Source organism: Syngnathus acus, chromosome 9 (genome assembly GCF_901709675.1).
Source record: "Syngnathus acus chromosome 9, fSynAcu1.2, whole genome shotgun sequence".
NCBI lineage: Eukaryota > Metazoa > Chordata > Actinopteri > Syngnathiformes > Syngnathidae > Syngnathus > Syngnathus acus.
In genome coordinates this window covers 16,981,088-17,002,877 of record NC_051094.1, presented here as the reverse complement: position 1 = coordinate 17,002,877, position 21,790 = coordinate 16,981,088, and the positions used below count along the sequence as shown (strand labels likewise).

At 44.2% G+C, this 21,790-nt stretch overlaps 1 protein-coding gene across 2 annotated transcripts; it reads left to right on the top strand.

Annotated features, from left to right (window-relative positions):
* The first annotated feature begins 317 nt into the window (after window positions 1-317).
* ankrd31 (ankyrin repeat domain 31) lies at window positions 318-21,462 on the top strand. Of its 2 annotated transcripts, none has more exons than XM_037259556.1 (6): window positions 318-1,383; window positions 1,466-1,608; window positions 1,697-1,850; window positions 3,026-3,093; window positions 20,879-20,969; window positions 21,145-21,462. In XM_037259556.1, exons 1-6 carry the CDS (start codon window positions 1,368-1,370, stop codon window positions 21,354-21,356), a joined length of 684 nt encoding a protein of 227 aa, XP_037115451.1. In that variant the 5' UTR covers window positions 318-1,367; the 3' UTR covers window positions 21,357-21,462. The 2 variants fall into 2 exon arrangements, with proteins under 2 accessions (XP_037115451.1, XP_037115452.1); XM_037259557.1 differs by having other exon boundaries at window positions 1,697-1,855.
* The last annotated feature ends 328 nt before the right edge of the window (window positions 21,463-21,790 follow it).

The following is a 21,790-nucleotide window of genomic DNA, read 5'->3' as shown; positions in this document are numbered from 1 at the left end:
AATATGGGTTAAGAAGGATTTTCAAATCATTGTATTTTGTTTTTATTTACATTTTACACAATTTACCAACTTCAACCGAATCCGGTTTTACATGAAACATCATTGGAATTTCTGATCAAAGCCCTCCATGAAATTATATGTCTTTGTAGCTGTTATTTTGTTATTTGTAAAGCGTTTTGTTGCAGCTGTTGTCATTCATTCAGTCATCTTCCAAAGCGGAAGAAGATGGATGGATAAAACCGTTTTAATTTTCTGTTTTATCAATTCTTTTTGAAGAAATAATAATGCCTTGAGAAATAAATAAATACTGCCTTGAAAAACACCCACTTTTGAATAGGGATATGCCCATGCATGTCTTGGTGGGAATCACAGGAGGGATCACAATTTGTCTGTTTAGCCATCGAAAGCTAATTCTGCCTCAACAAACCATAGTTATCTTCCAGTTATCTTTTCCTTGTTGAAATTCCACATCAAAATGAGCTGAAAGGGAGCATTGCCACTACCTAATATTGTCCATCCACTTTGAATTCAGTTTATCTGTTTGTGTCACAGGGAGGCTAGAGCTGAGCTCCAAAACCCTATCTGCGCCTTTGCCTTTAAGAGTAAATAGGAATGTATTTGGTAATTCTACTTAATTTTATTTCCACAAAGGTTGCTCCAGATCAACAAGTAAGTAAAGTCCATCATCCCCCCCAAATATCACTGGGATTCAAGTGTCAACGACCTTCTGCAAGGAACCATGACTCCAAAAGCAAGGTCGTATGTGCTTCTAATCATCAGTGAATTGTTTTTACCCTTGTCAATTTCAGTCATTTAATAGGGTTGTATATATGATCTTTTTTATTGTGTTATGAGTCATGTCATGTTTCAAGATCAAGCTAGGGAGTAATCTGTCTTTTTTTTAATTAAATAATTGTTTGTAGGAAAATTCAAGAGAATGTAAGGACAAAAGCTAGTATTAGTAGGAAGATTCTTCCGACAGTGAAGACATCTTTGACAGGTATGTGTTATCTATCAACGTGTCTTGCATTTTATTGGCAGTTTCTTCATTTCAGTTGTCCTGACACAGCACAGAAATTCTCCAAAGTATTTTAGTATCCATCCATTATCTGAACCACTTATCCTCACGAGGGTCACAGGCACATTGGAGCCCATTCCAGTTGACTTCGGATCACAGGCAAAGAGATGTTATTGGCTTTGATGGTTTTTCTTCCCTGCCCACTGACATAACATGCACAGGAAAAACTCTTACATGCCAAGATGTAAAACGGAGGAATCGCTATGGTGAAACTTTGCTCCATGAAGCTGTACTTAAGGGAGATACTCAGCTGCTCAAAGACATCCTGAAGCTTAGAGTAGATGTCAACATGGTTGACCATACAGGTAAGATGCAGTGTAAAGTCAGACTCTTTAAAGTAGTGCGTTTTGTTGTATTTGTCTTGGTCTATATCTTTCTCGCTACCAGGACGAACAGCCCTACATGAAGCTGCTCTTCGTAATCAGTATGAGGCTTGTTTTTGTCTGATTAACGCTGGCGCTCTGGTCAACATTGCAACAAGAATGAAGAATACACCTTTGCATGAAGCCATCACATTTGGCAATAAAAAGGTACTTAAAAAAACCTTGATACACTTAAAACAACAACTTTCATTTTCCATTTACAGTAAATGCAACAGCTGATTTTGTTTGATTGCAGATAGTGGAGCTGCTTCTGAAACATGGCGCACATTCACTATCAAAAACAAAGGAGGAACAAACCGCATTTGGCATTCGTGAAAAACCCCAGGTGCAAGTGGCTAAAACAAAACCTAAAGTCAACCTGCTTCTTGACAGTGTAGCAGAAATACCAAGTAAGGTTTAGGCTTTTTCAATGACCATAGTTCAGACTAAGAACGTTATAATCTTTTAGCTCCATTTAACAAACAATGTGTACCGTAATTTTCGGACTATAAGTCGCACCGGAGTATAAGTCGCACCAGCCATAAAATGCCCAAAAAAGTGAAAAAAATCATATATATGTATATAAGTCGCTCCTGAGTATAAGTCGCCCCCCCACCCAAACTATGAAAAAAACCGCGACTTATAGTCCGAAAATTACGGTATACATAACATACAAACTGTCATTCATCTAGTTACTGTGTGAGAATATTCATTCTTCATATACTTAATGTAATTTGTGTAAGAAGGACATGTTATTACCGGTAATTGTAGCAGTAAACAGTAGGTCAACATTATAGACAGCCAAATATGAGTAAATTATTCCCTCTAAAACAGTGGTTCTTAACCTGGGTTCAATCGAACCCTACGGTTTTGGTGAGTCGGTCTCAGGGGTTCGGCAGAGCCTCCACTGCGAAGGTCCGAACACACCTGAATTATCGTGTAAATTTGTGATAATGCATATCTGAACTGCTCTCGCAAAAGCACACTGATTTGCAAGTATGTAATTTGTTAGTTTATGCATTGTGTTGGTTTTGTTCGTTGAACAAGGTGACGATCATGCACGGCTCATTTTGTGCACCAGTAAAAAATATTATTGTCTTGAACTTGAATTAGAATTTTTTTTTCCGCTGAAGAGGGGTTCGCTGAATGCACATATAAAACTGGTGGGGTTCGGTACCTCCAACAAAGTTAAGAACCACTGCTCTAAAACATTCCACAGTTGTATGGATGAACAATGTGACAAAGTGTTGCACAATTCCAAAGTTATTTCAAACTGTACTGATACACCCAAAATTCTATGGCTTTATTCTACTGTTTCACACAGCCAAACATTAATGACTTTTTTCCTCTTGTGGCGAATCCATTTCAGTGGGCAGCAATTTTATATTATGGGGCTGCTTGAGAATTTTTTGGTTTGTTTGTTTGTTTGTTTGTTTGTTTGTTTGTTTTCCAATATCAAGAGTTTGGTGTTGAGGTAATTATCACAATTCTTCAACCCAGGAGAGCCTTAGATTGGTTTTGAGGCTTATACTTCAAAGTCTTGTACAGCTTGTATTGAAACATTTCTCCTTTGTGTTTGCATCAGAAACCAACAACGGCAAACAACACCGAGATGTGGGCACAGACATTAGTGGTGATGTGCAACTTGATAATGTGAGTACTGGTAGTCAAAATATCAAACTGAAAAGAATGGAAACTAGTAGGGAAAGGATTAAATTCTTGCAAAGCGACAAACTGCATAGATGTCTCACTTGTTACATGTTACAGACTCGCTTTGAGCTGCTATGCTAAAAAAAGTGGGGAAAATGGATTTTGATGGCGGGACCTTTAACCCCCTCGGTGTATTTTTTTTTATAGATTTGTGTTAATTTTGTCCAGAAAATGTCACTGCCTTTGATAGGTGATAACTCAGTAATTAATGAATAGTTTTTTTACTTTCAACCACTCAAAATGTTCAGTGGCATCAGACCGCACATATATAGTTTTTGCTCTGGCGGCATTCCTGCCCTTCTTGTCTCCTTTAAACTAAAGAGGCCGTGTTGCATTTGGTTGTCCTGCCTCGTTCATGACAAAACGAAGCGCAAATCAGAGATGCTGCTGATTCTGCTGACGCGAACGAGGTGGAAGAGTGCATACAGAGCGGTAGGCTGAGATAAAGTGTGGTGAGAACTGTTCTTACAGCTTTAAGCCAATCAGCGGCAAGTATACAGATCAACATGTTCCCATTGGTCTGATCTTCTCTACCGGCCAATAGTGTGCTGTAAAGTCATATGGACAGACAAAGCCACGCGTAACACCGCAAAAAGCCGCCATGCACCGAATATATACCGTAATTTTCGGACTATAAGTCGCGGTTTTTTTCATAGTTTGGGTGGGGGGGCGACTGCAACTGGCTACTGGACTTCCTCTGTCAGAGGCCACAGGTGGTACGTGTTGGCGACAAAATCTCCGCCAGCATCACGCTGAGCACAGGGGCCCCCCAAGGCTGCGTGCTCAGTCCGCTGCTCTTCACCCTCCTGACGCATGACTGCGCTGCCACCTGCAGCGGCAACCGCATAGTGAAGTTTGCTGACGACACGACTCTGGTGGGTCTCATCACCAAGGGAGACGAGACTCAATACAGGCTGGAGGTTGACCTTCTGACCGCGTGGTGCAGGGACAACAACCTCCTGCTGAACGTCGACAAGACCAAGGAGATTGTTGTTGACTTCCGGAAGGGTCACGCCCAACACCTGCCGCTGACCATCGACGGTGCTGTGGTGGAGAGAGTGAGCAGCGCCAGGTTCCTGAGGGTGCACATCAGTGAGGATCTCTCCTGGTCCACCAACACCGCATCGCTGGCGAAGAAGGCCCAGCGCCGCCTATACTTCCTTCGGAAACTCAGGCGAGCGGGGGCTCCTCCGGCCGTCATGACTACATTTTACCGCGGCACCATTGAGAGCGTCCTCTCCAGCTGTATTGCTGTTTGGGGTGGCAGCTGCACTGACTACGACTTGAAGGCCCTGCAGCGCATAGTGAAAACGGCTAGTAAGACTATTGGTGCTTCTCTCCCCTCCTTGAAGAACATTTACACCTCCCATCTCACCCGCAAGGCGACCAAGATTGTGAGTGATGTGAGTCACCCCGCTCACTCTTTGTTTGATCTTCTGCCCTCTGGGAGGCGGTACAGGAGCCTGCGCTCCCGCACCACCAGACTCTCCATCAGCTTCGTACTCCAGGCTGTTAGGATCCTGAACTCGCTCCCCCTTTCAGCGTAGCGTCCTGTTCTTGCTGTCTGCTGTATGCACACTGGCTCGGTTTTGCTCCTCTTATTTATTGGGTTATTGGTTTATTATTTATTCATCGCTCATTTTATTTATTAATTATTATTTATTATTTATGGTTTGTGCCTTCTTGTTTTTGTTTTGTGTCGCCTACTTGTATGTCTCGTCACCGTGGGATGGAGGAAACGGAATTTCGGTTTCTTTGTGTGTCTTGACATATGAAGGGATTGACAATAAAGCTGACGTTGACTTTGACTTTGACTTATACTCAGGAGCGACTTATATATGTTTTTTTTCACAAATTTTTACTTGATCATTAACACATCACTTACAAGTATAGTTGACCACTTCACATGTTATTTTTAGTATAGTTGATCACTTCACATGCTTTGATATCTTTATCTTGAACATATTAAAAACATGAAAAATGGAGAGAAAAAATCAAATAAAGTAATTAACACTTTAAAGCGCCATATCCTCTGGACATGTCCTCTGTCACCAGGATGACATAAAGGACGAGAAATTTGATCGATGGATTTAATGATTTGGAGTGACACAAATGGTTTGATAATATTGTTGTTTATGTGATAGTTATTTAAAATATAGTTTATATATCGTTGTATGGGCCTGTGGAATAATTTGAACTGCGGCGCGGCACACGGCATTGTTGACAAAGGACGATCGATGGATTTAATGAATTGGAGTGACACAGATGGTTTTATAAACGTGTTATTTATGTAATAGTTTTTTTTTAAATAACTGAATGTTACGTCAGGCCCGTTCTCAGCTCCTCGTTTGTGTTTGTCACGTTAGCATACCGTATCGTTTAGCCTGTTGTTGCTCGTTCATGTCTGTTCTTGGTGTTGGATTTTGTCGAATAAATTGCCCCCCAAAATGCGACTTATACTCCGGAGCGACTTATATATGTTTTTTTTCACTTTTTTGGGCATTTTATGGCTGGTGCGATTTATACTCCGGAGCGACTTATAGTCCGAAAATTACGGTAACGCAATATTTGTTTTTTTAAAAACACGTGATGCACCTTGGCCGCAATAGGTGAAGCACGAAGTGGTGAGGGATCACTGTACCATCTTTGAATTTGTGGGCAGATTTTTGTCTCAGCACGTGCACTATTGTATTTTCATCTTTTATGTGCAATTATTCTATGCTTCAAAGGTCTTATGGCCATTACTCCTTTAAGCTTACACAAGCCTCCTATAAATCTATTGGCTTTGAAATTAACTTCTCTCATTGTGATGAAGGTAAATTAAGCAATCTAGCGATTCAGTTTACTGGTGACTAAATCCAAACGTTCCATGATCCAATCACAAAATTCCAAGTATCACATTAATACATTTCTACCTACTTAGGTCCATCCGTCGTTCCATCCATCCATCCTGCATTTTCCTTTAATCGTGACACCAGTCCTTGGTTCATGTGCATCTCACAGACATGGAGGAACCCTTCCGTCACTTACTGGTCTCACCTCGTCCTAGCTCTTCACCTATCAATCACGTTACATTTTCAACTCACATTCCTCATTTTTATTCCTACTTCCAGTCTTTATCATCAGACAACATTCCAAAATCCTTTGTAATAACTCTCTCAAAGTTGCTATATCCCTGCTAAACCATATTGAAGCTGTTAAATATTAAAAACTGCAAATTCAGTTACCATCAATGCTCCTGCAAATCTCTCATTCTGACTCTTAAAAATGCACTCAGATGTTGGATTACAAACTAAACTTCCTTCTTAATTCTCAAGATTTCTGATAAAGAAATCCTAATACCAAAAATGATGATAAATAACTGCCATCAAATTCATCGCAATACTTTTGTTTTTGTCCATCAAAACATGTACCGTAAATTTCGGGCTATAAGCCGCACCGGACTATAACCCGCACCAGCTAAAATTTGTGATTTTTTTAGTTTTATACTTATATAAGCCGCACCGGACTATAAACCGCACGTGCGCATGAGTTATTTACAAAGAAAGACAGTACACAGAAAGCCTTTTTAAAGTTTTAATCACATTAACATTTCGTTGTAAACACGAAAGTGACAGCACTAGCTGGGCTAAAGTTTAACAGCATTAACATTTCGTTGTAAACACGGAAGTAACAGCACTCGCTGGGCTAAAGGTTTAATAACATTAACGTTTTGTTGTAAACACGGAAGTAACAGCACTAACTAGGCGGGTAAAAAAAAAAAAACCTACCAGTCAACAAAGTCACTGAAAGCCATCTTTGTCTTCCTCCTGTCCACTGAAACCAGCTAAATCTTCCTCCTCAGTGTCCGATTGGAATAGCGCAAGATGTACGTCCGGTATGGCGCCGTAAGTGGCTGCCTCCCAGCAGTGTTCTCTCTTTTCCTCTCTATTTCCTTCTTTTCTCCTTTTTCTTTCTGTCTTTTTGTCCATTTGGCGATGCTGGTGCCTTCTACCGCACTTCGGTATCTCTTCGGATCGGATGTTTTTCATTTATTTTTTTCTTCGTGGGACCGGGATCATCGGTCGAGGCCGGCGTAACTCTACAACGGCTTCCTGCTTATCCGGTCAGTGATGACCGGGTCCCTTGCCTTGGCCTTGCAGCCGCGACCCCTGTGGGGAGTCCGCTCCCTCGTGCTCGTCGGAACCAACGACTTTCGCCATGCTAGCCCCGTGGTGACCATCTGCACGTGCACCCGACTGGGTGCCCAGGACGCTGCTCACACGCTTGCCTGCTTTGTGATGTTTTTCACCGATTCACGACCACGGTCCATTGGGCGCCGTTGAACTGGACTGCCCTTACACCTGTCTATGGACCCCGTGGAGGCTATTTAGTGTGTTTTGGGTGTTCTCTTGTATTGAGGGTGCTGGTTGGCCGCTGTTGCTTTTTTTCCTTTGTCTTTTAGCTTTGTTTTTGCTTTGATGGCTTTTATCTTGTGCACTTTCTGACTTTTTTTGTGGCGCCGTTGTGTGGCAGCCTTATGAGAGCCTATTGAGTTGCGCTCATGCCATCTGTGTGTCTTTTGTGTACCCACTCTGTGGTATGGATACTGCTGGGGCCTGAATTTCCCCACCCCTGGGGATCAATAAATATTCAATCAATCAACACTCTTTCTCATTCTCTCTTTTGTTGTCGCTTTCATTGTCACTCTCGTCCTGAGGCAAATCCACTCCTGAGCTTGTGCTCTCCTCTCCGTCACGCAGTAGACCGGCTTTTCGAAACCCGTTGGTGATTGTGGATTATTTCGCACAGCTCCATGCTGTCAGGATCCACTGGCAGACTTGTGCGAAAGTTGCTCTTCACATGCGTCCAGATTTTGTAAACGATTTCTCACCGCTGGTCATCCAAGCTTCCCATTCAAGTCGGAGGGCCACTTTAAATCGATTGATTTATTCCAAGTTTACGTGCAACCACTTTGTTCCCTTCGTTATCAGCCAGCTCAATGGCTTTTAACTTGAAAGCTGCGTCATACGCACGCCTTCCAATGTCTTCCATCATTGGGCTCTGTTAACGCTAACTTTCCTCGTGCACAACGCGCCACTACTGTCTTTCTCGATGCATATACAGTAATCCCTCATTTATCGCGGATAATTGGTTCCAAAAATCACCCGCGAAGTACGGTCACCCTCTCATCTGTACATCTTTTTTTTATTTGTACATTTTTTGTGTGTCAATAAATGTATATGGAACCATTTAAGTGCATATTTTATTATTATAACATTAAATAATTGTTTCAAACGTGTAAATATTACATTAATAGTATAAATAACATACAGAAGATTTTGTATAAATATTGAAAATATAAATATTATACGAGTGTGCGTATGTTATTAAGAAGTACTGGGCAGGCTAACGAGTTAGCGGAAAGATGCTAATTCGCGATTGTGCTAACACACGAAAACGGACCTCTAAAGGAATTTAAAAGAAGATTTGGAGCAATACTACATTGTCCTAAAGGTTAGACACATGTGATCGTTCATTTCTCTTGTTAGGAGACCCACTTACATCGTCAACGGCTCCTGTACCACTGTAACCGACATATGTACGTAAAAAAGGAAGTGGTATCGCCTGAAAACGGCCTTCAAAATAAATCACCCTACCTCAAATCAAAGCACGGCTGAATAACATAAATAACAGTTCTTAACACATACTGTAAATATGTTTTTAGAACAACTTATTATAATTTGTTTATAAAAAGGTACAAGTGTACATACTGTAAATATGTTTTTACAACTCTTTTATTATTATAACAATTTTTCTATAACAAGGTACACACTAAATATGTTTTTACAACTCTTATTATTATAAAAAAAAATTATGAAAAGGTACAAGTGTACGCACTGCAATTGTGTGGGCACTCCTTGCCTTCTGCTGGTGTGTGGGCAAGTTTCGTGCCATAATTCCTCAATTTAGAAGTTTTATTTTGACTTTTCAATTTTATTTTAATTTGGAAAAAGATCCGCGATGTAGTGAAACCGCGATAAACGAACCGCGATATAGCGAGGGATTACTGTATTTCACCTCTCTCACTCTTACCTTTTCTGCTCGAGCCCCCCCTGATGGCCGTTAGAAAAAATGCATGTCAAGTTGCCGCATGATTGCGTAAGGTTTTTAATGTTTAATTACCATTTGTAAGAGAATATACACAAAGATGATTGTCAAGTAAGAGATGATTATTTCGGGATGCATAACTTTTATTAACATAACAGCACAACAGCGGTCCACAGCCTGTAATGAGTGTATAAGTGTATTAGTAATGAGGAAAATCACGGGAAAAAAACTATATAAGCCGCAAAATTTGAGAAAAAAGTAGCGGCTTATAGTCCGAAATTTACGGTAAATAGAATTTGTGCAATTATCAATCCTCATCGATTGATTAATTCTCTCACTAAATTCCTAACCTGTTAACCTATCTGCACAAAGAAAACATTTACAATTCAGGGGATAAAACCACATATTCCACATATTTCTTCATTAATCATTTTTTTTAAATGCTTCATTATTCCCTAATTATTGATTTAATTGTATCCTTAATTTAATCTCAATCAACAAATGCTTGTTCTTTCTCGCTTTGCTTTGTGTTTATTTTGATTGATTTTGTAGAAGAGTGATTTCTTCCAATGTCCTTTTGTTGTTTTTAACTTTAAGTTAACCCCTCTGACTTAAAGTTAAAGTCCCAATGATCGTCACACATACATCTGTAGACGAGGACCAAGCAAGGAAATTAAACACTCCTCCCCCACCGTCTGTTGTCTTCCGGGTTAGAGCACGCTGGCGTCAGATTTGTTGACTGCCGCTTCTGTCCCGGACCGTGTCCGTTACTTGTTTTTCGTTTTCCCGTTTTCAGTGCACCCGTCTCTTTTATTTTTCTCGTGTTGTCTTTCGTCCACCTCGCATCCCCGCAGCTCCGCTCTCACCTATCTGTTTCCTCTCCCTCGGACTACCAACTACGTTTGCCAGCTAGCCAACAGCCAACTGGCCAAAACCACCACCGGACCCTCCTGCCTCCCGACTCGGAGCCTGTGGCCGCCTGCTGTGGACTCGACGGCAGCTCTGGCCCGGCTCTCTGGCCTTCCGTCCGGCGTCCTTGGGGGACGGGCTCCACTCCCTGCGGGCTCGCTAACTGTGGCTCTGCTATGTGCCGCCGTGGTGCGTTGGGGCCTGCCGTTCGAGCGGGTGCAGTCGAGGTCGACCGGCATCACCACCTGGTCCACTGCTGCTTCCACACGAGGCTGGGATCCTTCGCCGTCGCCGCTACATCTGACCAGCATTTTCCCGATGGCTCACCCATCTCCTCTTTTTGGACTACCAACCCCCCGTCACCCCCACTTCCCGTACTGGCAACCTCAACAACCTCCGCTCCCGCCCCTCCTGCTCCTCCATCCATCTCCTTCGCACTGCTGACCGATGTCTTGTTAACTATAACCTACTGTTTCTCTCCCCCCCCCCCTCCACTCTTTTTTATTCCATGTAAAAGCGACTTTGGGTTATTGAAAAGCGCTATATAAATTGAATGAATTATTATTATTATTATCTGGGTGTGGTGAAATTTGTCCTCTGCATTTAACCCATCCCCGTGTGATTTTGATCCATCCCCTGGGGGAGAGGGGAGCAGTGAGCAGCAGCGGTGCCGCGCTCGGGAATCATTTGGCGATCTAACCCCCAAATTCCAACCCTTAATGCTGAGTGCCAAGCAGGGAGGCAATGGGTCCCATTTTTATAGTCTTTGGTATGATCCGGCCGGGGTTTGAACCCACAACCTTCCAGTCTCAGGGCGGACACTCTACCACTAGGCCACTGAGTAGGTCAGTTAAAGTCCCAATGTTTGTCACACACACATCTGGGTGTGGTGAAATTTGTCCTCTGCATTTAACCCATCCCCGTGTGATTTTGATCCATCCCCTGGGGGAGAGGGGAGCAGTGAGCAGCAGCGGCACCGCGCTCGGGAATCATTTGGTGATCTAACCCCCCAATTCCAACCCTTAATGCTGAGTGCCAAGCAGGGAGGCAATGGGTCCCATTTTTATAGTCTTTGGTATGACCCGGCCGTGGTTTGAACCCACAACCTTCCAGTCTCAGGGCGGACACTCTTCCATTAGGCCACTGAGCTTGTTCTTAAATGTAACAGCTTTGTGTAGTCTAACGTTATAACCAATTAATTAGTTCTCCTAAATTTAGCATTTGCAATCTCCCAATTCACAATTTAGCTTTATCCAATCCCATGGTGCAAAATTGATAGACCTTACTAGCAAACCCCTTTGTGCACCATTTTAACCAATTTCATCTCTTTTAACAAATTGACACACAGACAAACAAAGATACCACATGGGGCCACAAATAAACACAACTCACAAACAGCGCCAACAAACAATACTATCACCATCTATTTTAAAAATCTGACTATAGTATTTCATTGTATTACGTGAATGTCTCTCCTCAATTTGCATGTGCATGCGGTCGATAGCCAACGTTTAAAGCGCACAAAAAAAACTATATACTTTGTCAGTTATCATCACTACTATCTTCTTATGAATATTATCACATTATTATACCTAGCCATATCGTATACATTATCAAGAGTGCTTTATATATTTCATCATTACTTCTGCAGATTTTACCTATAGTGTGCACATAAAAGGTTTTGTTTATTAACTGTGTTGGATTTGTTGCACAATTTGGGAAGCGCGCTGTCCACGCCTCACGGCAAAAACCAGAGCCAATCATCTGTTATCCAATTTACTCACTGCGTGTTCGTTTTCTTTTTCAGTTTTAGGAAAAGGCAAAGACACTGAAACAAAATTTAGACTTACACAGGTTGGTTGAGTTCAATCACAATTCTTGTTAAGAAAGCTCTGTTTTCAGGAAATTACAATACAGTGCTGGGCCTTTCGTGCGACCATGCTCAAGAGCAGAAAGTCTCCATTCAGAAAAGGCAACGTTCAAGGTTCTTTGGTCAGCTTATATTCAGTTGCACATGCCGGTGTGGGCCGAGTTTGAGGGGTGATGAGTCTTTGGGGTGGGGCAAGTTCGCAGGAGAGTTTGATTCCATGGGAGTGGGTGCTGGTTCGGTGAGAGCTGGTTTCGTGGGGTTGGGTGCTTATTATGGGCGATTCGATGTGTGTGGGGGCTGTTGTTTTCCTTTTCGTCTTTCGGCCTTGGCGATCATCTTTGGCCGGGTTCTTGGCTGTCTCCCTCTGGCACCTGCTGGTTTTATCTCCAAGTGACCTTCCTGTAAACATTCTCCTCCATTCTTGCACATACACTGACGCACCTCGTCCATTCATCATCCTTCCTTTTTTGTCGTTTTGTACAGACTTATGTGAAGTTTTGTGTGTGACATCATCAATTCGTTAATGTTCCCTGACTATGCAAAGTTCTTACTCACCATTTACCATGCATTTGTTTGTTTGTTCTTTTGACACTCCATGTACTTGTTTGCATTGTCACATTCTTAGTTTAATTATGCTTCCGACCGTATTTTTCATTATTAGTCAAAACATTTTCTTTCTGTCCAGAACATTCAAGAGTAATCCAAGGCTGGCGTCTAGCAATAGGGAAAATGTGACGTCATATCAAGCATTAATCAGAACATAAGATATAATCAAGTACAAAACATTCTTAGACACCTTGGGCCGTGTCCGTGAATTAGAATAACATCAGGCATGCATTAAACAGTTCCTTAAGGGTCGTTATGCTATTCAGGCAATATATCAACAAAGATTTGTTATTTTAAAGTGCACAAAAATACATATCAGATCATGAAGTTATAAAAACCTATGTCATCACCATATATAAAAATGTCTAGTTATCCATCCATCCATCCATCTTCTTCCGCTTATCCGGGGTCGGGTCGCGGGGGCAGCAGCTTCAGGAGGGACTCCCAGACTTCCCTCTCCCCAGCCACTTCATCTAGCTCATCCCGGGGGATCCCAAGGCGTTCCCAGGCCAGCCGAGAGACATAGTCTCTCCAGCACGTCCTGGGTCGTCCCCGGGGTCTCCTACCGGTGGGACATGCCCGGAACACCTCCCCAGGGAGGCGTCCAGGAGGCATCCTGATGAGATGCCCGAGCCACCTCATCTGGCTCCTCTCAACGTGGAGGAGTAGCGACTCTACTCCGAGTCTCTCCCGGATGACCGAACTTCTCACCCTATCTCTAAGGGAGAGCCCGGACATCCTGCGGAGAAAACTCATTTCGGCCGCTTGTATCCGGGATCTCGTTCTTTCGGTCACGACCCATAGCTCGTGACCATAGGTGAGGGTAGGAGCGTAAATCGACCGGTAAATTGAGAGCTTTGCCTTTTGGCTCAGCTCTCTCTTTACCACGACGGACCGGTACAGAGTCCGCATTACTGCCGACGCTGCACCGATCCGCCTGTCGATCTCGCGCTCCATCCTCCCCTCACTCGTGAACAAGACCCCAAGATACTTAAACTCCTCCACTTGGGGCAGGATCTCATCCCCGATCCGGAGAGGGCATTCCTCCCTTTTCCGATCGAGGACCATGGACTCGGATTTGGAGGTGCTGACCCTCATCCCGACCGCTTCACACTCGGCTGCGAACCGCTCCAGTGAGAGCTGGAGATCACGGCCTGAAGAAGCCAACAGCACAACGTCGTCTGCAAAAAGCAGAGACGCGATGCTGAGGTCCCCAAACCGGACACCCTCAACGCCTCGGCTGCACCTAGAAATTCTGTCCATAAAAATTATGAACAGAATCGGTGACAAAGGACAGCCTTGGCGGAGTCCAACCCTCACTGGGAACGACTCCGACTTACTGCCGGAAATGCGGACCAAACTCTGGCATCGGTGATACAGGGACCAAACCGCCCTTATCAGTTGGCTCGGTACCCCGTACTCCCGAAGCACCCCCCACAGAACCTCCCGAGGGACACGGTCGAACGCCTTCTCCAAGTCCACAAAACACATGTGGACTGGTTGGGCGAACTCCCATGCACCCTCGAGGATCCTGTTGAGGGTGAAGAGCTGGTCCAGTGTTCCACGGCCAGGACGAAAGCCACACTGTTCCTCCTGAATCCGAGGTTCGACCTCCCGACGGACCCTCCTCTCCAGCACCCCTGAATAGACCTTACCAGGGAGGCTGAGGAGTGTAATTCCCCTATAATTGGAACACACCCTCCGGTCCCCCTTCTTAAAGAGGGGAACCACCACCCCAGTCTGCCAATCCAGAGGCACTGTCCCCGATGTCCACGCGATGCTGTAGAGACGTGTCAGCCATGACAGCCCCACAACATCCAGAGCCCTTAAGAAATCCGGGCGGATCTCATCCACCCCCGGGGCCTTGCCACCGAGGAGTTTTTTAACTACCTCAGTGACTTCAACCCCAGAGATTGGAGAGTCCGCCTCAGAGTCCCCAGGCCCTGCTTCCACAATGGAAGGCGTGTCGGTGGAATTGAGGAGGTGTTCGAAGTATTCTCCCCACCGACACACGACGTCCCGAGTCGAGGTCAGCAGCACGCCATCTCCACTGTAAACAGTGTTGACGTTGCACTGCTTCCCCCTCCTGAGACGCCGGATGGTGGACCAGAATTTCCTCGAAGCCGTCCGGAAGTCATTCTCCATGGCCTCGCCAAAGTCCTCCCACGCCCGGGTTTTTGCCTCAGCAACCGCCAAAGCCGCGTTCCGCTTGGCTATCCGGTACCTGTCAGCTGCCTCCGGAGTCCCGCAGGCCAAAACGGCCCGATAGGACTCCTTCTTCAGCTTGACGGCATCCCTTACCGCCGGTGTCCACCAGCGGGTTCGGGGATTGCCGCCACGACAGGCACCAATGACCTTACGGCCACAGCTCCGGTCGGCCGCCTCAACAATGGAGGCGCGGAACAAGGTCCACTCGGACTCAATGTCCCCCGCCTCCCCCGGGACGTGGGAAAAGCTCTGCCGGAGGTGGGAGTTGAAGCTCTTCCTGACAGGGGATTCCGCCAGACGTTCCCAGCAGACCCTCACAGAACGTTTGGGTCTGCCAGGTCGGACCGGCATCTTCCCCCACCATCGGAGCCAACCCACCACCAGGTGGTGATCAGTTGACAGCTCCGCCCCTCTCTTCGCCCGAGTGTCCAAAACATGCGGCCGCAAATCCGATGACACGACTACAAAGTCGATCATCGAACTGCGGCCTAGGGTGTCCTGGTGCCTAGTGCACACATGGACACCCTTATGTTTGAACATGGTGTTCATTATAGAAAATCCAATAATAGAACACCGCTCGGGTTCAGATCGGGGGGGCCGTTCCTCCCAATCACGCCCTTCCAGGTCTCACTGTCATTGCCCACGTGAGCATTGAAGTCACCCAGTAGAACGATGGAGTCCCCAGAAGGAGCGCCCTCCAGCACTTCCTCCAGGGACTCCAAAAAGGGTGGGTACTCTGAGCTGCCGTTTGGTGCATAGACACAAACAACAGTCAGGACCCGTCCCCCCACCCGAAGGCGGAGGGAGGCTACCCTCTCGTTCACCGGGGTGAACCCCAATGTGCAGGCGCCCAGCCGGGGGGCAATAAGTATACCCACACCTGCTCGACGCCTCTCACCGTGGGCAACTCCAGAGAGGAAGAGAGTCCAGCCCCTCTCGAGAGGGCTTGTACCGGAACCCAAACTGTGCGTGGAGGCAAGTCCGACTATATCTAGTCGGAACTTTTCTGCCTCGCACACCAGCTCGGGCTCCTTTCCAGCCAGAGAGGTGACATTCCATGTCCCAAGAGCCAGCTTCTGCAGCCGGGGATCAGACCGCCAAGGTCCCTGCCTTTGGCCGCCGCCCAGTTTGCAATGCACCCGACCCCTTTGGCCCCTCCCACAGGTGGTGAGCCCATGGGAAGGGGGACCCACGTTTCATTTTCGGGCTGAGCCCGGCCGGGCCCCATGGGCGAAGGCCCGGCCACCAGACGCTCGCCTTCGAGCCCCGCCTCCAGGCCTGGCTCCAGAGGGGGGCCCCGGTGACCCGCGTCCGGGCGAGGGAAAACGTGATCCATTAATTTTTTTCATCATAAGGGGCTGATGAGCCGTGCTTTGTCTGGCCCCTCACCTAGGACCCGTTTGCCATGGGTGACCCTACCAGGGGCATGAAGCCCCAGACAACATGGCTCCTAGGATCATAGGGGCACGCAAACCCCTCCACCATGATAAGGTGACGACTCACGGAGGGGATGTCTAGTTATGTCTTCTTTATTGGTTTGGTGTGCAGGTATAATTATATGCTTAAAATATTTCTTTTATTGATTTAATATGTGAATATATTTGTCTGCTTATGTACTTTATTGAATGAGGTTTGAGCATATCTGTTTTTGTAGCTAGGCAGGACTTTTTGTATTTCGACCCCATTCCTTCAACTGGTATGACATTATTAACCCCTTATTAGGTCTAATTTCTCTATATATTTTTTGCAGGGTGTAAAGCTTTCCACCACTTTTAAACACTTTTAAGAATGGATCTATCTCCAACTCCCCACACCCGCAACCCTCGTTTGCATAGCTATGGTCAGTGGGGGAGGTTACAGGTTTGCCACATTCTTGTTTAGAGGGTGGGGGAGAATAAATGATCATCCCCTCCAACCCAGACGAGGGGTGTCTCGAGGCCTCAGTCACTCCCCGCCATGATTGCATTTTATTCTATTGTTTTAGCTCCACACAAGCAACTGTTGATAAGGATCTCATTTGCCTTTGTCCTCATTTTGCTGGCCACTTGCATGTGCCGCCATTTTCTTTGTCTGGTAACTACGACAATCTTTGCAGCAAACAATGTGAAAATCTTTCAACCCTATCACAAGTCTTGTCTGTTTTAGACTCACCTTTGAACTGCAAAAATAAATGACTCGTCACCATTCACTTACTTTAATAGTTTTAAGTTGTCACCGATGGTTTCTGGCTGCCCCAATTTTTCAGTTTTTGGTGACTCGTTGCATTCACTGGCACATTCGAACCTTCACACAGCAAGCGTACCGTATGAACTTACCGTATTTTTCGGACTATAAGTCACGTTTTTTTCATAGTTTGGGTGGGGGGGCGATTTATACTCAGGAGGGATTTACATGTGAAATTATTCACAAATTTTCAAAATTCAAAAATCCGCGATGCACTGAAACCGCAACAAACGAACCGCGATGTAGCAAGGGATTACTGTAATTTGAACTGCAACTGACGTCAGCGGCGCGGCGCACACGCGGCGTTGTTTACATAAAGGAAAAAGGGTTGGATCACGGGATTTAATGACTTGGAGTGACAGAGATTATTTGATAAAATTGTTGTTTATAATTATATGGGCCTGTGGAATAATTTGAACTGCAACTGACGATGAGTCCCACGTCAGCGGCGCAGCGCACATGCGGCGTTGTTTACATAAAGGACGATCGATGGATCCAATGATTTGGAGTGACACAGATGGTTCGATAATATTGTTGTTTATATAATAGTTATTTGATATATAATTTATATATCGTTATATGGGCCTGTGGAATAATTTGAACTGCAACCGACGTCAGCGGCGCGGCGCACACGCGGCATTGTTTACATAAAGGACGATCGATGGATTTAATGATTTGGAGTGACACAGATGGTTTGATAATATTGTTGGTTATATAATAGTTATTTGATATATAATTTATATATTCTTATATGGGCCTGTGGAATAATTTGAACTGCAGCCGACGTCAGCGGCATTGTTTACATAAAGGACAATAGATGGATTTAATGATTTGGAGTGACACAGATGGTTTGATAAAGGTGTTATTTATGTTATAGTTATTTGGATAACTGTTAATGTTACGTCAGGCCCGTTCTCAGCTCTTCGTTTGTGTTTATGGCACGTTAGCATACCATATCATTTAGCCTGTTGTTGCTCGTTCATGTCTGTTCTTGGTGTTCGATTTTGTCGATTAAATTTCCCCCAAAATGCGATTTATACTCCGGTGCGACTTATATATGTTTTTTTTCATTTTATTCTTCATTTTATGGCTGATGCGACGTATATTCCGGAGCGACCTTTAGTCCAAAAAATACGGTAATTTTAAGCCTATTCAGGATAGGTAGAATTTCAGTTCGGACGGGAACAGACAGAAAATAATCTTTGCATTTCTTTGATAACAAAAAAGAAACTTTGTTTTGCTCTGCCTTTTAGTTTATAAGACAGGAACAAAAATATTTTTGTTCCCTCCTTTTGGACTCGAACCCAAGCTTTTCTTTTAGCGCTATTTAACAACAAAACAGCACTCATGGCTTGCGTTCGCTCCTCGTCTCTTCAGGCGCTGTCGGTTCAGGGTGCCTTCAACCCACGGCTCAGAGAAGGAAGCCGACGCAACCGGCCACAGGAAAATGGACTTCTTTCTGTAGACTTGGTCTGGCTATACACAGTCTATGGTTGCCGTCAGTCACCCTGTCACAGTAGGCGCTGATATGTTGGCATCCGGCTCAAAGGACCAATTTATGATAGGGTTATTCTATTAAGTAACAATAAGGCATGCACCAGAAAGAGACAGAAGACCAAAAACACACCCGGAGCCAGCAATACTTCTTGCACAGGAAGGGAAAGTGAAGCTTTTAGCGCTCCAAGGTCTTTCAAAGTTTCACTTCCCCTGTGCTGCTTTTTATTGCGTTTGACCTGTTGGAGGTGGGTCCAAGTCTCACAATACCCTACCATATGGAAATATCCGTGTGTGCGTGTTTTGACTGTGTGTGTGTGTGTGTGTGTGTGGGCGGGGGGGAGTGTGTGACAAGAATGCTGTCATGCTTTGAGAAGTTACAACAAGCGTGTGTTTTTCTCTGATAACATTCGTCCAACAATTATAATTTATTTATATGATATCCATCCATCCATTTTCTGAACCGCTTGTCCCCACGGGGGTCGCAGGCGTGCTGGAGCCTATCCCAGCAATCATCGGGCAGTAGGTGGGGGACACCCTGAACCGGTTGTACCTATATAATATATGTATTATAAATAATGCATCCATCCATCGATTTTTCATACCGCTTGTCCCCACGGGGGCTGCGGGCGTCGCGGTGGTTACGTTGCAAAAAGAACCCGTGATAGGCAAAATCCGTGAAGTAGAGAAAATATATTGTTACAAAGACTTTTATGAACCTTTATTGTATTTTTAAACACTGTATTCTACTTTTAAATGCTTTTTTTGTATTTTCAAACACTTTTGTAAACATTTTAAAGTCAAACTGATTTTCATACACATTCTCCTTTATTTAAATACTAAATAAGAAAATAAAGAAAGTAAATAAGAGTAAATGCATATATTGTTACAATATCCGCACAAGACTTTCATGAACCTTTATTATAATTTTATACGCTTTATTTTTTTAAACACTTTATTGTATTTTTAATCACTTTTGTAAACATTTTAAAGTCAAACTGGCTTTCAGAAACATTCTTTTTTATTTAAATAAATAATAAAATAAATAAGAGTAAATATATTGTTACAATATCCAAACAGGATTTTTATTAACCTTTTATGAAGTGTAAACGTGTCTGGCTCCTCTGCTCTTGCAGCACGCAAGCTGCTCATGCAAGCACGGCCGGCTGACGCGCCCCCGCGGCCCAGCGCGAGGGCATCCGCACAAGACTTTTATAATTTTATTTTTAAACACTCTATTGTACTTTTAAATATTTTAATGTATTTTAAACACTTTTTTAAACATTTTAAAGTGTAAATGTCAGGGAGTGAGACAGGGCGACCAAATGCACGATCCTTTATTGAAAAGGGGAAAAGGGAAGTGGGACGCTGGACTCGCGATCTGGCTGGCGTAGCTGTGCTGAAGAGCGCAACGCGTAGTCGTGGTCGGGGCGAGCAAGTAGTCGGGGCAGGCGGTGATCGGAGCGTGGTCAAGGGCGGGCCAGTAATCGGGGCAGGCGGCGATAGGAGCGTGGTCAAGGACGGGCCAGTAGTCGGGGCAGGCAGCGATCGAGTCACGGTTGGTTAGTTTACCGAAACAATTGGCAACAGAGAAACGGCACAGGCTGATAGGCTAAACGCACAGGGACCAAGGGGTAGCATACAGGAACAAACTGACGAGTGACTGGATGACAGGGTTTAAATAGAAAGCCTGACAGGTGTGGGTGATTCAGCCGATTGGGGCGTGGCCGAGCGGCAGGTGACGCTGGAATGTGACAGTAAAGGTGTGACGGCTCCGCTCTGCTCTCGCTGTGCTGGCCAGCTGATGCGCCCCCGCGAGGGCATCCGCACAAGACCTTTATAATTTTATTTCTAAACACTTTATTGTATTTTTAAACATTTAAACATTTTCAAGTGTAAACGTGTCTCTGTTCTTGCCGTGCTGACCGGCTGAACGCGCTCCTGCAGCCCAGCACGAGGGCATCCGCACAAGACATTTATAATTTTATTTTTAAACACTTCATTTTATTTTTAAACATTTAAACATTTTAAACTGTAAACGTGTCATGGGAGGCTGAAATAAAGCGTGGATAGAACTGCTCTTATAAGCCAATCAGCTGCAAGGATAGAGATCAACATGTTCCCATTGGTCTCCTCTACCGGCCAATAATGTGCTGTAAAGTCATATGCCCCGCACTTCAAGTGACGCCACAAAAAGCCATGATGCACCAAATATATCCGCAATATTGTTTTTCATAAATACCCACGATGCACCTAGGCCGCGATAAGTGAACCGCGAAGTAGTGAGGGATTACTGTACACAAAATAAAATACAATTGTCTGCGACAGGGAGAAGATGCCCAAAATGGAGGATATTGTCAACCAAATCACAGCAAGACTGCAGATCCCCAAAAAACCCAGAAGAAAACATTGCCTACTGGTAATTATATCGGCAAATAAAATCAAGTTTTTTATTTTTAGTGTTATAATTTAGACAAAAACTGGAATAGTTATTGGTAATACGTGTGAATTACTATACATGTCTCCCTTGTTAGCACCTTTGCAACCCATCAACCTTTTCTGTTTACCTGCAAAAAACAATCTTTTCCCTCCAGCAAGCCAGGTGTTTATGGCACATGCCGATACCAGCTTGTTTCAGGGTTTTCCAGTAGACGAGGACAGTAACAGTGACCAAACTGTTGACTACCTGGGTGAGAGTTCTGATGAATCAGTGGACTGGGGCATTAAAGCCACACAAGAATTTGCCCTATCGTCAAGCATTGAGGAAGATGCTGATTCCAATGTTTTCCCCATTGAAATGTTTTAAAACAGAGCCATTCTATACTGGTTTGCAAACATTTCTGTTAGGAAGTTGGCCTTGTTGTAATGTAATTATTTCATAATAATAACAAATCTAAACACCTACTTTATAAGCATAGAATATTAGTTTTCCATTATTATCAGATTTCACAGCATGTACATGTAATGCGAGAGTTGAATGGTTTAGCACATCTAATTGTTTCTTGTCAAATACAGTTCTGCTATGATTTAGGTGAATTTCACTGTAACTGAATAATTTTATTGTTGCTGCATAATGTTCATTTTTTCTCAACATGTTTAAGGTTAAATTAAAGCATTTCTCACAACGATTCATGTGGTGATATACACACTGTGAAACAATGGCATAGTAATCTTTTTCATCTATAATCATGATTTCAGGTACTACACTGTCTCATTGTGTACATGGTGAGAACAACAGTG

Bases quoted from the DNA above. Each gene is read 5' to 3' on its own strand.
- ankrd31 (XM_037259556.1), top strand. The intron at 1,609-1,696 runs GTACTTAAAAAA...GTTTGATTGCAG, and splicing joins TCACATTTGGCAATAAAAAG to ATAGTGGAGCTGCTTCTGAA. The intron at 1,851-3,025 runs GTAAGGTTTAGG...TGTTTGCATCAG, and splicing joins CAGTGTAGCAGAAATACCAA to AAACCAACAACGGCAAACAA.